Raw genomic sequence first — 16,764 nt, 5'->3', positions numbered from 1 at the left:
CCAAGACCACATGACTAGGAAACAAGCTTCTTAACCACACGGCCACACCTGGACAAAATAAAATTTTTAAAAAAAACAGCACTACTCTAGGTAAGTGAAAGAAATCAAACAGTGACTATGAGAAGACAAGAAAATGGAACACATTTTTACATAACCATGGAATGTGTGTGTGTGTGTGTGTGTGTACTTGAAGCTGTGGATAATAGTTGCTATTCAGTTTTTTGCAATGTGTGATCCTTAAAGTGTAAAAAAAAGATGAATGGAACTTTGGCAGAAGGTTCAGGAATGTCTGGCAACATGAGATTGGCAGACTGTTGCAAGGTAACAGTGAATCTTTCTAGAAATGATGCTTACTTTTAGATCATACTGACTGGAAGAGATATATTTGGAAGCAATCTCAACAATGCTCCAGTTTATAGGTATATTGTTAACTCCAGATGTACTGGAATAAGAAGATCAAGTTATATCAGTTTCAAGATGTAATTGAGTGTGCTGTGTATGCCTTGTTTTGAACATATTTTCTTTGATAATTTTCAGTACTGTCTTATTTTTGTTATGTACACTAGTGCCTTTGTGGTATGGCCAGAATGTAAATTTACTATGACTGCATAGTCAGTATGACTTTGGTTGGATATTTGGGATATGATGCTTTCTAAGCAAGTATAGCAAACAGTTTTCTCAAAGAGCCTACATTGATGTTTTAAAGATAGGAAATTACTAGCTTCATTGAATACTATACTCGTGTTGTAAGGAATGGGATAAACCATGTGCATTAGTACTTATGTACTGTGGGGCTATCATGTATTTTAGTTTTTCTTTGAGGTAACTTAATGTAGTTATTGTAGGGTGTAAAAAGGGAAAAAAAACTTGATTGTATATATTGCTGTCAGGAGATAGGTTAATGCTAATGGTTAATATCAGCCATATATAATACGTAACTTGCCTTACAACTAACACTTGCTGGGTTAATCTATATCATGCATAGGTCCTTGCTTGTACAAAGTACACAGAATTGAGTTCATATTTAGAATTGAAATTTGAGATTCCCTAACTTGTTTAGTTCTACATACATTCTTGGGCTGTTCTCCCATGAAAGAAATATTGATGTTCTCAAAGGAATTCACTCTTACACTTGTTATTTCTTCAAGAACTATAAATAGAAATGGGTTCAAGACAGACTCTTTGTAAGCATGTATTGGTTGGTTGGTTGGTTGGCACTCCATCGGTTACGACAAGGGTTCCAGTTGATCTGATCAACAGAACAGCTTGCTCGTGAAATTAACGTGCAAGTGGCTGAGCACTCCACAGACACGTGTACCCTTAACGTAGTTCTCTGGGAGATTCAACATGACAAGGCTGGCCCTTTGAAATACAGATTACAACAGAAACAGGAAGTAAGAGTGAGAGAAAGTTGTGGTGAAACAGTACAGCAGGGTTCGCCACCATCCCCTGCCGGAGCCTTGTGGAGCTTTAGGTGTTTTCGCTCAATAAACACTCACAACGCCTGGTCTGGGAATTGAAACCGCGAGTCCGCTGCCCTAACCACTGGGCCATTGCGCTTCCACAAGCAAGTATTAATGAACATCTGCCTATCAACATTGCTTTTATCCCTCCGATAGTTCTCTGGGTCATGCATTAACCAGGGCTGCACCAGACTCCAGTTTGATTTGGCATGGTTTCCATGGCTGGCTGCCCTTCCTAACACCAACCACTCTGAGGATGTAATGGGTGCTTTACACATTCCTGAAAAAATTCCATCAAGAAAAAAAATCCCAACTCCTGAAAAGTTTTAGAGTTGAAATTTTAAGAATAAATGAAAATTCACTTTTTACAAAAATGAAGCAAAAATTGAGAAATTCATCATATTTATTATTTAGATTTTACATTATAATTTTGATGTATTCATTCATTTGGCACTTATATATTTGAAGATATCCCATGAGATAAGATTTCGAAGGACAACTTTTACATCAGAAGATTATTTTTTAAAATACACATTTATTGCCAGCAATTAAGTGATACAATTTTGATAACTGCATATTTATAGCCAGATTCATTATTCAAGTTAATCCACTGTAAGTAAATCAGAAATGTAACAAAACATTTCCAAAGGAGTAATAATTTGACAGACAGTTCTATATATCCATTTCAAATATAATTACAACATAAAATTTATCTTTAAAAAATAAGATTTGACCAAGTTAATGGTTATAGTGACAAATAGCAGTTTATAATCAGCTTAAACACAATGTCGAGGAGGATTCTGGAACGTAATTTACAAAAATAACCTCCAATTTCTGTCAATTTGAAAGGGAAAAAGTTAAACTACTGTAAGAATTTAACATGGAAATATTTCAAAGGAAAAGTTACATTTATGCAACTTTTAATATTTTTTTTCATCAAAGACCTTCTCAATCATGTGTAACATCTATATATATATATATAAAATTAAAGAGTCAGGAATGGTGAAATATTACAGCTGTATTTTATGGTTGTCTTTCAAACAATTCTACCAAAAATGTTACAATAGCACTATAAACAAAACTGTCACTCATTTTCTAAGATTTACTAAAAATTCTAATATAAACACATTTCATTCAGGCAACATACCGTGATTTATTGTGTTGTGATAGCTTCTTTAATTGCGACAATGATTTTCAGTTATGACATGAGACTAGTTAAAACAGAATTTCTAGAATATTTTATCATTAATGCCACCTGTATGAATAGGTTTATGGAAATTGGTGAATAAGAATGACATATACTATGAGTATCGTTATGAACTATATGAATGTTTGTGGAAAACCAAATATCTGTTACAAATGTTTTAACTACAGATATCAATCATATTGGCATGAGGAATTATACACACACCACAGCAAATCAATCGAGTCTTCCTACAAGAAAACACTGAAGTCTCATTCTACAATGACTTTGGAGTAAACATCTGTAGAGATCATAATTTGCACACATGACTAAGCATATTGTCAATGTTTACACTTTTTTATTGACAGGAACGATATGAAGCTCCGGAGGATTGTGAAAAGTGTTTAGCACAAGAGATTACCATGAGAGATCATTGAAGATTGTGAGATCTTGCACTTTCTGGGACTTCGATCATGTTTATAGAGGATGAAATACAGGATTGACTGCTTGGCTTGTTATTATGTTGTTGAAAGAGATTAGATTGTCATTAAAGTCATGAAGAATCTGTTCAAGCTTCCTCGGTTTCATGGAAAAAGCACAAGACCCGTGTTGGGCTTGGATGTATGTAAGAGCGACAGTAAAATCGTCTGCATAGAAGTGTTGGAAATGTAGTTGGACCATGGAGTAGACCAGAGTTTATAAAATATGTATTGGTGAGGGCCTCATCTGCACACATTTAACAGTGCATTGATTTTGCAGAAATCCAGACAAAAAGACATGATATAAACCAATGGTAGGCACCTCAGCTTAGGTATTCAGGCAAAATGGATTAAAATGCCATCTTTCACTAGAGTACTCACAAAACAAATCTCCAGTTGAAATACATCTAAAGATACTTAATGGAGGCCACTGAGGGAGAAAATGTTTACAACTGTTTCTGTTATCATTTCTGAGGTGCTGGAAGAGAGTAAGAGAAAGATAAATAGGCTGGTAATTCCCATTTTGGAAGAAGCAATACACTGCTGCATGTTTCCATAGATCTTTCTGGAAAATGAGAAAGGTTGAAGATTTTGGTTGATAAGATGTAGGCCAAAGAGTACAGAGGCTTAGGGAAAGAACACACCCAAGACCAGACACCTAGATATGGTTATATTTAGCAGGAGTCCTTTTACATGACAACTCTGTTTTGAAAAGTTTTGTTGAAATGCAGTTTGGAGTTGGAAGCAATACAAGCTGTAGACATTGTAGTTTTTATAGCGAGTGTGCTGCTAACAGAGCCATATTGGATGTAGGATAGTGGGTTGTAGGATTTTGCGAAGTCATTAGAGATGCTCCTGGCAAAGGATAAGAAGACTCTGCTGCAGATTGAGAGGCAAGAACATCCAAGCCGTGTGGTATATAAAGGCAGTCTTTGCTTTTCTGGTGGTGATAATTTAAAGTAGTTTTATACGTAAATGTTTTACCACACATATTACATTGGTACGGTTTTTCTCCGGTGTGAATTCGTTTATGACGAGTTAAAATTTTAGTTGTAGAGAATGCTTTACCGCAAACATCACAGTTATATGGTTTTACCCCTGAGTGGACACGCTTGTGAAGTGTCAAATAGTCATTTCGAGAGAATGTTTTACCACACGTATCACAGTGGTAGGGCTTCTCATCTGAGTGAATATGTTTGTGCCGAATTAAATATCTCTTCTGTGCAAATATCTTACCACAGGCATCACACTGATGTAGTTTCTCTGTGTGAGTATCTTTATTAGCTGTTGAATTTTCATCTCCAGGTTCATTATCAGCTGAATTTTCATCTTCAGGTGCATTTTTATCACAGTTACTATCAGACTGGGAAGTTTTATTGCCTTTATGAATGTGTCTGTGCCTAACTAAATACCTCTTTCTTGCAAATATTTTATTACATATGTCACACTGGTAAGGTTCCTCACCTGTATGAATTTGCTTGTGAAGAATTAAGTCTGCATGCATAAAGAATGATTTACCACAGATGTCACAGTGGTAAGACTTGTCCCCGGTATGGATATGTTTGTGTCTAATTAAATATCTTTTTCTTGAAAATGTTTTACCGCAGACATCACACTCATGAGGTTTCTCTATGTGAATAAGTTTATGAGAAGCTAAATGTTCACTGGTTGTGAACTTTTTATCACAGACATCACACGGGAAAGGTCTCTCAACAGTGTGACTATGTTTGTGACGTGTTAAATCTCCACTGATTGAAAACGTTTTACCGCAGACATCACAGCGATGTGGCTTCTCACCTGTGTGAACACTTTGATGATTAGTTAAATGTCCGCTTTGAGAGAATGTTCTATGGCAGATATCACACTCGTATGGTTTCTCATCAGAGTGAATTCGTTTATGAGAAGATAGATTTCCAACTGTCGAGAATGTTTTACCACAGATATTACACTCGTATGGTTTTTCACCTGTATGTTTACGCTTATGACAAGTTAGATTCGCACTACCAGAGAACGATTTCTCACACACATTGCATTCATATGGTTTTTCCCCAGTGTGAACACGTCTGTGACGTTTCAAGTAATCTTTCCGAGAAAATGTCTTACTACAGCTATCACATTCATATGGTTTCTCTTCTGAATGGGTCAGTTTGTGAGAAGTTAAATAAGCACTGTGAGAGAATGTTTTCCCACAGACATCACATTCGTGTGGCTTCTCAGTGTGACGACGTTTATGGACATTCAATGTTTTACGTTTTGTAAAGCTTTCACTACAGACATCACAATGATATGGTTTCTTATCTGTATGAGTGCGTTTATGAGTAGCTAAGGTTTCGATTGTCATAAATGTTTTACCGCAGATATCACAGCAGCAGGATTTGCCTTCAGAATGTGCATGTTTGTGATGACGAGTTAAATTAGTTTTGTGTGAAAATGATTTGCCACAGATATCACATGGATATGGTTTTTCAGGCCCATGTATCTGTTTATGCTCTGTCAAACTTCCGACATCAGAAAAGATTAGCAAACACACATCACAGGTGTATAATTTCTTTGTTATATCTAACTTTGTCTCAGATTTTATATCATCATGAATTGGACTTTCAGATCTTACTTCATCGTCAAGCTGCTCGTCCTCAGATTTGACTTCATCATCATGAAGCTGACTCTCACATTGTTCCTCCTCCATTGTTCCACTTGTTCATTAAATACAAATGCAATACCTTTCTTTACAACTTCATAAATTACTTCAAGGTTATATAACTGATATTACATATCTTGATAAGGTCATTTTTTTTAGTCTTGCATACTCTTCATTTATTCCGTGGGGGTATCTTTGTAGAGAGAAATTCTGAAATAACAAAACAGTATAAAATATAAAGGACAATAAAACATTAACAGAAGTTTCTGGGGAATAAACTTGAATACAGACACTGAATGTAAAACAACAAGAAAGAGACAGAAAATTTCTGAAGAAAAGATATGGCCATGTGGTGGATAGTGTTGGGAGGAAATCTTTCTGGAGGGATGAATGGCAGAATGATTCCAATTGCTGATGGGACTTGAAATTGAATTTGAAGTGTTTGTGATAATATAACGGGAGGAAAAATGAAACCAGGCCGTTAGTAAGACAATGGTGTTAGGTTGTCAGAATGCACATTCAAGCAAGATGTTTGTATTTAACACAATGTATGATTATTCTCCAAATATAGAGAACAATTATGAAGAATTTTATGTGATCATCATCATTTAACATCTGTTTTCGATGCTGGTATGGGTTGGATGACTTGAAAGGAGCTGGCAAGGCCAGGGGCCACACCAGGTTCCATAGTCTGTTTTGGTTGGGTGCCCTTCCCAATGCCAACCACTTTACAGGGTGTAGTGGGTGCTTTTTACATAGCACCATCACCAGTGCCATTTGTGTGACACCAACACCAATACTTTCTGCGTGGCACCTTGGTTTTAGGACATCAATTCTGTTGTGGTGGGTGGGTCTTCTTGAGTATAACAATGCACCACATATCTTGGTCCATGTCAAATATTTTCAAGACAACTGAATAACTGAATATGCCATCCTTGACTTGAAGATAGATTGACATGTGCTATTCATATGAAACATCATGGAGATATAGTTAAAATAAAAAGGTGACTGGAAACAATCCAATTCAGTTATTTTCTAAAGTGGAATCATATACACTCCTGGTGGTGTTGAACTATAGCTTGAATTGAGCATACCAATGGAATATTAAGAGAAAGCTAACTTCTAATTATATTTCGCACATCCTACCACTGTCACACATCTTTTCAATGTTGTGCATTGAAATTTTAAGATGTCCTCTGCAAAAATATTTAACCTTCAGACTAGACAATGAATGGACAGTCAATGATCGTCACACAGAAATTATTGCAGTTCTTTTAGTCCCTCCCACGCAACTGACCACAGAATTCAAAAGCAAGAGTTCTCAGTCTAAAAATATTTTGTAAAAAGTCAGGCATGGCTCTGTGGTTAAGAACCTTGCTTTTCAATCACATAGTTTCAGGTTCAGTTCCACTGCAGGCACCTTGGGGAAAGTGTCTCCTACTATAGCCTTGGACTAACCTAAGCTTTATAAGTGGATTTGGGAGACAGAAACTGAAAGTCCATCATGTACATGTACATGTATATATATATATATATATATATATATACATATATGTCTGTGTATGTGTGTTGCAGGAGATTGAATGCTAGTTGTATGTGTCACCAATCACCTAAGTAAGTAGTGTCATTTCCAATACTCTGCATGAACATGTCAAACCATGGGGAAATATTTCCCTGCTTGGAAACACAAGGGTTGATGACAGGAAGGGCATCTTACCATAGGAAATCTGCTTTCATAAAATCCATCCTACATATGCAAGCATGAAAAAGTGAACATTAAAATGAAGACGATGGTGATATGTCATCCATATGCATGAAAACACCGAAAATCTGTTGCATTTGTGAAGGATCAAGACAAAACTTTATTTCATTTGTGGCTGGAGTTGTTAGCATTCACAGTTCTATGCTCTGCTTCTCTCTTTTACCAGAAGCTGATTTTCTGTCAGTCTTCACATAGAAATAATTGAGTTATAGCAGCAAAATGAAAAACAATGTAGACACAGGCGTACTTATGTGGTTAAGTTCACTTTCTAATCCTGACCAAATGGTCTCAGGTTCAGCCCCATACTGTGGGACTTTGTACAATTGCTTTCTACTATAGCACCAAGCTAACCAAAGCCTTGAGAGTGAATCTGAAAAACAAGAACTGAAAGACCATTTTACACAAACACAACCACCATCATATTTGCATTTTCTATGTTGGCATGGATTGGACTATTTAACAGGATCCAATGAGCCAGAGGACTGCATTATGCTCAAATGCCTGCTTTGACTAGGTTTCTACAGATGGATGTCCTTAACATCAATCACTTTACAGAATGTACTGGGCATTTTTTCATGGCACCAGCACTAATGAAGTCACCTTGCAGCCTGCAAGACTAAAGAAAGGTAGATTGGGAGTAAAGGGGACATGAGTTTGAGGAGACGGGGAGATATAACGGGCAAGCACAGGAGTGATCAATGCAAGGAAAATATGAATGAGATGGATGTTGAAAGGAAATTGTTCCCAGGAGAGGGAGTGCACGTCTTTATTTTGACACAATAGGCTTCATTCGGTTTCATCTACCAAATCCATTCACAAAGTTATGGCCAGCCCAAGGTTAAAGAAGACACTTGACCCAAAGGTGCCATGCAGTGGGACTGAACCTGAAAACAAATACACTAGAAATAGCACCCAACCCTACTTCCAACTTCATCTTTTAAAAAGACGGTTGAATATAGAGGATAGTGTTCCCCAGTTATTGCAACATATCAATTGTTTTAAGATCAGCTTGCTAAAATGACACTCGTAATTTTAATTTTGTTTGTTTGTGTGTATGAACAACTGAGTCACAAAGTGCAGTTGTTTCAGATTTTCATTTTTTCTAGCTTCAGTAGATACGAATTTTGTACATATACATTAATTTGAAATTAAATAAATTAACATAAATTATCCAAATTTGTTAAGGGAGATAAATTTCAGAGGGATCCAGTGACAAAATCAACGAAGACCTAACTGTAATTGTATAATGCTGAAGACCATAACTTTGACCGATTCTGCTTGACGGAAGTCTGTATATCAAATCACTGTTAAGAACAATATTTAGGGAAATTATTGACGTTAAAACTGATAAATTCCCCAAAAGTTCATTGAATCTTTAGTTTTGTATCACAGCTCACACATTTCAATGCCAAAAATATCGATGGAGCAGCAACTTATCTAGGGTTATGTCAGTGATCGACTGAGACCGTGACATCACAGTCTCACTCAATTTTCTGCGAGCCATTGACCTCTTAGAAACACCCTCCCTCCGTTGTATTTCCTCTTTTGCACTAAACATTCCATGAAACCGAAATACAAATGCAAGATGATGTATCCCAATACTATGCCTCAGGATTCTTCGGTTCAATCATAAACTTCTTTAGCCAAAGTTCAGAAGATTCAACTGCTCCGTTACGCTTACGCACTCGCGGCAAATGACACAACACATCTTGTTGATCTAGCGTACATGACTTGTGTATCTTCTCCATAAGGGAGAATTCTGAATTAAGCTCGAGTTATCTGATTATGACAAAATACCCGTGGTATCGCATTCTGAGTGGAAGTTTGAATGGGCTTTCAGGTCAAGGGCAACAAAATTTCGGCACTGGGCGACCAAGATAGATGGTCTTTATGGGATGATATAATAAAGTAAAGTCATTGAAAGAAATTCAATAATTAGTTTTTATATAATCTATTTCATTTCCTATTTAATTTCCGACTGCTAAAACTACCGGGGTTATATGGGGCGCCTAAACCAGAATTCCGTTCGAATATTTCTATTTTATTTTAACTTATTTAACCTTCGACCGAACTAAGATCGCCAGATTTCCTTCTCTCTACCGGCCGGTAAAAGAACATCGAAAGAAAATAGGAAATATTCTGGAATTTTAAATGGTACCAAAAATTCAAAAATGAACAAGATCGAGACTGTCCTTTCTGTTTTTATTCGCGTCGAGGATGTATTTACAGGGATTATGACTCGACGACAGCGCCAAAAAAGCAATTTCCCGTTAAGCCAGATAAGCTGACCGTAGCACAACCCGCTAGAGAAAAAAATTCTTCCGCTCGACAAATATACTAATAGCCATCAACAAGAGGGGGTTTTTTTCAATGCTTTTTATTATACTGATAATGAGAAAATTAAATTTCTTTTATGTTGCCACCACTGTTGTGAATACTGAAATATTTATGTTTTATCATTGGCTGTAGTAACAAAAAAACAACTGCAGATTTCTTATTTAACACCCTAAAATTACGGCCACCAAACCATTTAATTACTCATACACGGTTATAATAGAAATGCCCAGTTGGTGCCTAACAAAGCTGGCAAGTGCTATAGAATTTAAACTGTGAACATTAACTATTAATAAAACTTAAGTATATCATTGATGTACAATACATAAAAATACAATAAATTTAACATCAAATACATTGGACATTGTCCTACTAACTGATACTCTGTTATTGTTTTGTTTTTTCGTCCTTTTTCTTTTGTTCACCTTGTTCCACAAAAATTTCTGCAGCTAAGTGGGAAAATAATTCCTCACTAAGAATCACAGAAGCAAACGAGAAAAAAATATATACGTTAAAAAGTTGGAAAATATGCAATATTTCTAATCATAATGGTTATGGTTAAAGGCAAGAAATAGTTTTAAATATATTTTCCTACATGACATTCGCTAAGTGATATACATACATACATATATTTATATATATATATATATATATTTATATATATATGTATGCGACAGCGGCGCACTAACGACAACCACCATTTTTTGAATTATAAAAGGGTTTTGCCTAATTCATTATAACAAGGACGTACGTATCGCTTTATGAAGGAACAGAATGCGGTCAAATAAATGACCGATATTTTGAAACTTTATGAAAGAAAAATATTACAAGAATAACAAATTAAAAAATAATTTACATCTTTTAAACAGTGATAATGTATGATTTTTGTTTCAAAACAAAAATGCAATGAAACAAGAGTATAAAAAAGAAATTAAAACAAAACTTATGAAAGAACACTGTGTCATTAGAAGAATTTGCCTGAAAATTATCTTTGCAAGGATCTTCAAGATAAATTGATACAAATAGTAATTTCATAGATTATCTTAAAGTTTCCTTACATGTAAAAAGCAATCAATCTAAAATTAGTTAGGAGTAGAGATGTATTTATATAACTTACTGTTTTCTAATATTTTTCTTCGCTATTTGGTGTGATTAGATATGATAGATGCAGAAATACGGGAAAATTAAGAGAGACAAGACATTAAGAAAAATCTTTGTAAAGGCTAATCAAGATAATAAAGAACAAACTAAGTGATACATTACAACTAATCGACAAAACGAGCAGCCATGCTTTCGTAACTGACTCAGCCGATGGAAATATGTGGAATGTATGAGACTAATAAATTAATTTCATTACAAAAGCAGGTGACTGTAAAAACAAAACGAAAGATCCTGTGCAGAATGCAATAAAAAGTAATTGCTTTAATGAACAGACAGGAGTGGGCAAATAATGATGACGTTAATGATTGTCTGTATAGTAAGGGATACCATTATTTGAGAGGTGTAGGCATGGTTGTGTAGTTAAGAAGTTTATGTCGAAGCCATGTGAAGTCATATTCGATTTTCATGACATAACGACTTAGAAAAATGTCTTTCCATTATAGCTTTGGGTTGACAAGTATCTTGTGATGAGAATACATATAACGCAAAAGTCAAAAGTAACAGCACTATTTATGAATAACAGGTTTCATATACGATGTTCTCACTGTGAATGATAAGCGGTGAAGATACATACTGTAGTCATCAACATCGTTTTAACGTCCACTTTTCTATGACTGCATGGTTCACATGGAATTTGTTGAGACAGATTTTTTTTCCACAGCTGGATGCTCTTCCTGTCGGCAACCTTCAGTTATTTTTCAAGCAATGCAATCTTTCCCAATGGCTAGACATATTTCATGGATGGTTGTAAAAGTACAGAAGAAGCAAATTTCTGGGGGGGGGGGGGGATTTAGCAAACTCTATTCTAACAACTACTGTACCCAATCTGGATGGAGTATAAAAATTTATTTCCACTTGGGCATGCACTTTTTCAATCAAGTCTCAGATACATGAAATTCTTTCACTATTAAGCTACTTCCAAAAATATGTAAATCTGTTATGGTAAAAAATCCATGTTTAATCAAACGTTGCAACCTTATACGAAAAATTGTAATGACATGGAAAGAAAAAAGTGCAATTTGTACAAATGATTCCATCAGTCATGTTGGGTGTGGGGAAAGTAATTCCATAAGGTAGTATTTCTTGTGATTCTGCAGTATATGTAGAGAAATTACAGTACCAAGACAAAATAGAATGAAGTTTGCTTGGCCTGAAATATGGATTGATGATCATGAAGGAATGAAAGTCTGAAGAATGACATAACACCACGAAGACATATAGGGTTGTGAGCACACTAAGCAAAATGCTTTGCAACATTTCATCCTTTCAGGCAGGGGGTCAATAAAATAAGGACCAGTTGAACACAGGGGTTGGTGTAATCAACTTACCTCCTCCCCTGAAATTGTAGCAAAATTTGAAACTATTATTAAGTTGATAGGTAAAATTAGATATACAATTTCAAAGAAGTTTCTGTTGATTGGAAATAATTCCTGGATTGTTTTGTGTTAGAGATAAACTTGAGTTACCTAACAGAAAAAAAATAAATAAATAAAATCTTGAAAATTGACTTGTGTCATATCTAGATTTTAATTGGAGCAAATAGCATAAATTTTGGTGACTCATTTCTGACTACAAAATTTAAGAATGTGCAATTCTTAATTGAACTTGAAAAATAATTTCTTTGTAGCTGAAACATGTCTACAGATATTTTCAATTTTTGTTTTGCAGTTTATTATCAGAAATAATAGTGTAAAATCAGAAGCAAGTTTTGAACTTGTGACATGATGGGCAATAGTAGAGTATGGTAACCATATTTTCTTTTGTGTTTCATAGGTGAGTGCATCAACAGTAATTAATTTAAAGGAAGGAACAATGTTTGAATGTATTGAACACTAATTGATTTTATAGCAGAGAAAGTATGTGTGTCAGGTCAATGGAGAAACACAACCTGATATTTAAAGATTTATCTAACATAGGTACAAACAAGAAATCATACACCTGTGACAACTGCTCTTAAAGCATTCTCACAGAATGGACTTTTAAATTATCACAGATGTGTTCCCACAGGTAAGAGACGATACTTTTGTGATATTTGTGGGAAAACATTTGCACAGGTGAGACACAACTGGTGTGATATCTGCAGTAAATCATTCTCCCAGAAAGTATTTAATTCATCATATACGTATTCTTACAGGTGAGAAACCATATCACTGTGATGCTACATTCTCTCAATGTAGTAAATTAACAATCCATAAAAGTGTTCACACAGGTGAGAATCCACACCACCATGAACTTTGTAGTAAAACATTTTCTCGCAAAGAGCATTTGACACTACATAAATGTATTTATTCAGGTGAAAAGCCTTGTCGCTATGGTATTTGTGGTAAGACATTGCCTCACAGGGTTTTGAGAGGATTTTCCACTTGATGTCGAAATTGGTCCCTTTGCCTTTAAGTTTCCAGATTAAAACCGAAAGATAGGTCTCTATATATGCATGCAGGAGTACATAAATACATACATATGTATGTCTGTTATTTCTAGAGGCAGGTCGAAAATATTTAATCATTGTTTTCTTGAAATTACATTCTTTAAAAAAAAAAACTTTTTGTTTTGCTTTCTTTCATTAAATTCTCTTTAAAAGACCCATCCCTGTTTTTTTTTTGGGGGGGGGGTTGCTTTTATTAAATTATTTTAAAAAAAACATCTTTTCAGTTTTCTCCATTCTCTTGTCAATGTAATGGAATGTTTATGAAATTAACGAAATTGTCTGCATATTCAGCCAGTCTGTTCCCATGGCAACTATGGCAGCAACCATCGATTCCTTGTGACATTGGGCCCATTTCATTGGCTAAAAATGTATAACTTTAAATGCTTCTGTCTTGTTAATTATTAACTTCTCGAAAAAAAAAAATGTGTATTATATTCGTCATGAGCATGCAAAACTACATCAGTGTGGAAAATTTGAAAGCATTCTATGAAGAATTTTAAAATCTTCAAGTGGTTGGAAGAAAAGGCAAAAGACGCGATGTAGTGAGCCACGAAATTTTGAAAAATCACCTGAACGATTGGTTTTGAGCAACAAAAGACAGGGGAAACTACTTCGAGATGAAAATTTATTATAGTAAAATGATAATGCAGCAGTATTGCAGATGAGTAGACATAAAAATTTAGCATACTTAGAAAATAAAGTAATGAGTTGTATCATGAGCTTGCCAAAATAATTCATATTCGATTGAATATTTAATTATTTTGGTGCTTTCTTCGTTTCGTTATATCTTTCCGATCAGCTTTTTAGTGCTCACTGAATTCAATTGATTACCTCCTGACACTAAAGACTTAAGAACGAAAGATAACTAATAATAAAAATACGGCTGGAATTATCGTCTTCTCTTTTCGTCGACTTAAAGATGTATGAATCTAAAATCATGTTTAGTATGTTATGATTGTAATTATAACGAATAAAATACAATAAGACGGTAAGTTGACATTTGAAAATATGTCTGCTGTCTGTTTTGTTTTTAGTTGAGTCTTAAGGAGATCCATGAAAATCATTTCATGAGCATGCTTAGCAAAATGCTTCACATTTCATCCTTTCAGGCAGGGGTCAATAAAATAAGGACCAGTTGAACACTGGGGTTGGTGTAATCAACTTACCTCCTCCCCTAAAATTGCTAGCCTTGTAAAATTAGGTATACAATTTCAAAGAAGTTTCTGTTGATTGGAAATAATTCCTGGATTGTTTCGTGTTAGAGATAAACTTGAGTTACCTAACAAAAAAAATAAAATCGCTATTCTTAAGTTCACTCAATATATTTCCACCTTCTATTTTTTACTTGTTACATTCGTTGGACTGCAGCTTTGCTGAGATGCCGCCTTGACAAAAAATGCTTATATTTTGTTAACTACGGGATTTAAACTTCGAACGTCAATGAATAGCGGGAATAAACATCGTAATGAATTTTCCGATGTTGTTATGATTCTAACAGATTGCTCTTTAAACGAACACATATTCTTTTTCTCTTTATTGTTAAGTATCTATATTTCGTGAATAAGTGTCAAAGACTCTTTCTACAACCCGTTATAACCTCTATCCTTCAGATGTCCTCTCTTCATTTTCATGATTGTTTACATGCCTGAAACAAAACCTCCGGGCAATGAATGCTACTGCAGAATTATTTGATGATAGTATCAATGGAACTTTTATTGCGATTTAACTGTATTATTAACGTGTATTAAAGTAAAATCGTTTGGCCCTTAGCATCATTTATACTTTCAACATTGGGATTAGAGTCAGGGCTTGTGTATAGAACCAACCACTTCTCGATACAGTTACTCTACATACACGCAGTTTTTCAGGTAAATCTGAATATATATATATATATATATATATATGTATATATATGTGTGTGTGTATATATTTCATGCGTTTCAGCCCAAAGGCTGTGGCTGTGCTGGGACACCGCCAGTGTTATCACATTTTCAATAGCCTTTCTTTTGTGATTGGCTTTTGGTAGAGGAGCAAGTTCAATATTGATACTCCCTTTAGATTTTCTTGCTGTGGTGTAGGTTTATCTGGGATCTTGGACAGCAGGAGGTCAAATTGTTTCTTGAGAACATCTACCCCTACTCTGTAGAAGATAATAATCTAGGCATATAATAATATCATCATAATCATTATTATATGCTTAGATTAAGGTGCCAAAATTTAAAATCAATATTATTATTATTATTGCTAAGGCAACAGGCTGGCAGAATTGTTAGCATGCTAGGCAAAATGCTTAGCAGCATTTCATCCATCTTTATGTCCTTAGTTCAAATTCCACTGTCATCTTTACCTTTCATCCTTACAGGGTCAATGAAATAAGCACCAATTGAGTACTAAGTTCAATGTAATCGACTAACCCCTACTCTGAAACTGCTGGCCTTGTGCCAAAATTTGAAATCAATGTTATTGCTAAGGCAGCAAGCCGGCAGAATCATTAGCATGCTAGGCAAAATGCTTGGCAGCTTTTCGTTCATCTTTATGTTCTGAGTTCAAATTCTACTGATGTCAACTTTACTCTTTTTTGGGGTCAATAAAATAAGTACCAGTTCATCACTGGGGTCTTGTAATCAACTTACTCCTGTCCTGAAACTGCTGGCCTTGTGCCAAAATTTGAAATAAATATTTTATTGTCTCTTATATTTTATACTGTCTTATCATTGCAGGGAATGTCTCACCAGTGATACATCAAGGAAGGAAGGAAGGAATGAAAAAATATGAAAGACTGAAGAATGATATTATGTTATGTAGTCGGTTACATCACCATTAGAAAACATAACGAAATGAATTATATTTGTATTTAATGAGCACTAAATTGACACTATGGAGGAGAAAGTGTGTGAGAGTCAGGTTCATGATGAAACACAACCCAATAGTAAAATTGTATCTCATTTGACACAAAGAAAAATACGACAAAAACCATACACCTGTGACATCTGTTTTAAAGCATTCTCTCAGAATGGACTTTTGACTAATCACAAACGGATTCACACAGGTGAAAGACCATATCAGTGTGATATCTGTGGTAAAACATTCCCACAGCGTAATAAATTAACAAGCCATAAAGCTATTCATTCAGGTGAGAAACATGACTGTGATATTTGCAGTAAATCATTCTCTCGGAAAGAATACCTAGCGCTTCACAAACGTGTTCATACAGGTGAGAAACCATATCACTGTGATATCTGTGATAAGTCATTCTCTCGGAAGGAACATTTAACTCTCCACATACGTATTCACACAGGTGAGAAACCATATCATT

The 16,764-nt window shown here is 35.0% G+C and overlaps 2 protein-coding genes across 4 annotated transcripts in view; one reads left to right on the top strand and one right to left on the bottom strand.

Moving 5' to 3' along the window:
- Positions 1-1,848: 1,848 nt before the first annotated feature.
- Positions 1,849-11,793, bottom strand: LOC106871133 (uncharacterized). 3 transcript variants are annotated; one of them, XM_089354818.1, is made up of 2 exons: positions 11,595-11,793; positions 1,849-5,973 (listed from the first exon to the last, which is right to left on the bottom strand). In XM_089354818.1, exon 2 carries the CDS (start codon positions 5,809-5,811, stop codon positions 3,898-3,900), a length of 1,914 nt encoding a protein of 637 aa, XP_089210944.1. In that variant the 5' UTR covers positions 5,812-5,973; positions 11,595-11,793; the 3' UTR covers positions 1,849-3,897. The 3 variants fall into 3 exon arrangements, with proteins under 3 accessions (XP_089210944.1, XP_014772928.1, XP_089210945.1); XM_014917442.3 differs by lacking the exon at positions 11,595-11,793 and adding an exon at positions 10,977-11,088; XM_089354819.1 differs by lacking the exon at positions 11,595-11,793 and adding an exon at positions 10,237-10,305.
- Positions 11,794-14,259: 2,466 nt separating this feature from the next.
- Positions 14,260-16,764, top strand: part of LOC106871130 (uncharacterized) — a 2,889-nt gene continuing 384 nt past the window's right edge. Inside the window, exons 1-2 of the mRNA XM_014917440.3 lie at positions 14,260-14,436; positions 16,169-16,764. The exon at positions 16,169-16,764 is cut by the window's right edge and continues 384 nt beyond it. Coding sequence (XP_014772926.1) covers positions 16,326-16,764 — 439 coding nt within the window. The 5' untranslated portion in view covers positions 14,260-14,436; positions 16,169-16,325. The remainder of the gene's footprint in view (positions 14,437-16,168) is intronic.

This window comes from Octopus bimaculoides, chromosome 7 (assembly GCF_046866305.1).
Source record: "Octopus bimaculoides isolate indiv1 chromosome 7, ASM4686630v1, whole genome shotgun sequence".
NCBI classification, from domain to species: domain Eukaryota; kingdom Metazoa; phylum Mollusca; class Cephalopoda; order Octopoda; family Octopodidae; genus Octopus; species Octopus bimaculoides.
Note: the sequence above shows the minus strand (reverse complement) of the source record. Positions and strands in the feature narration are given on the sequence as shown.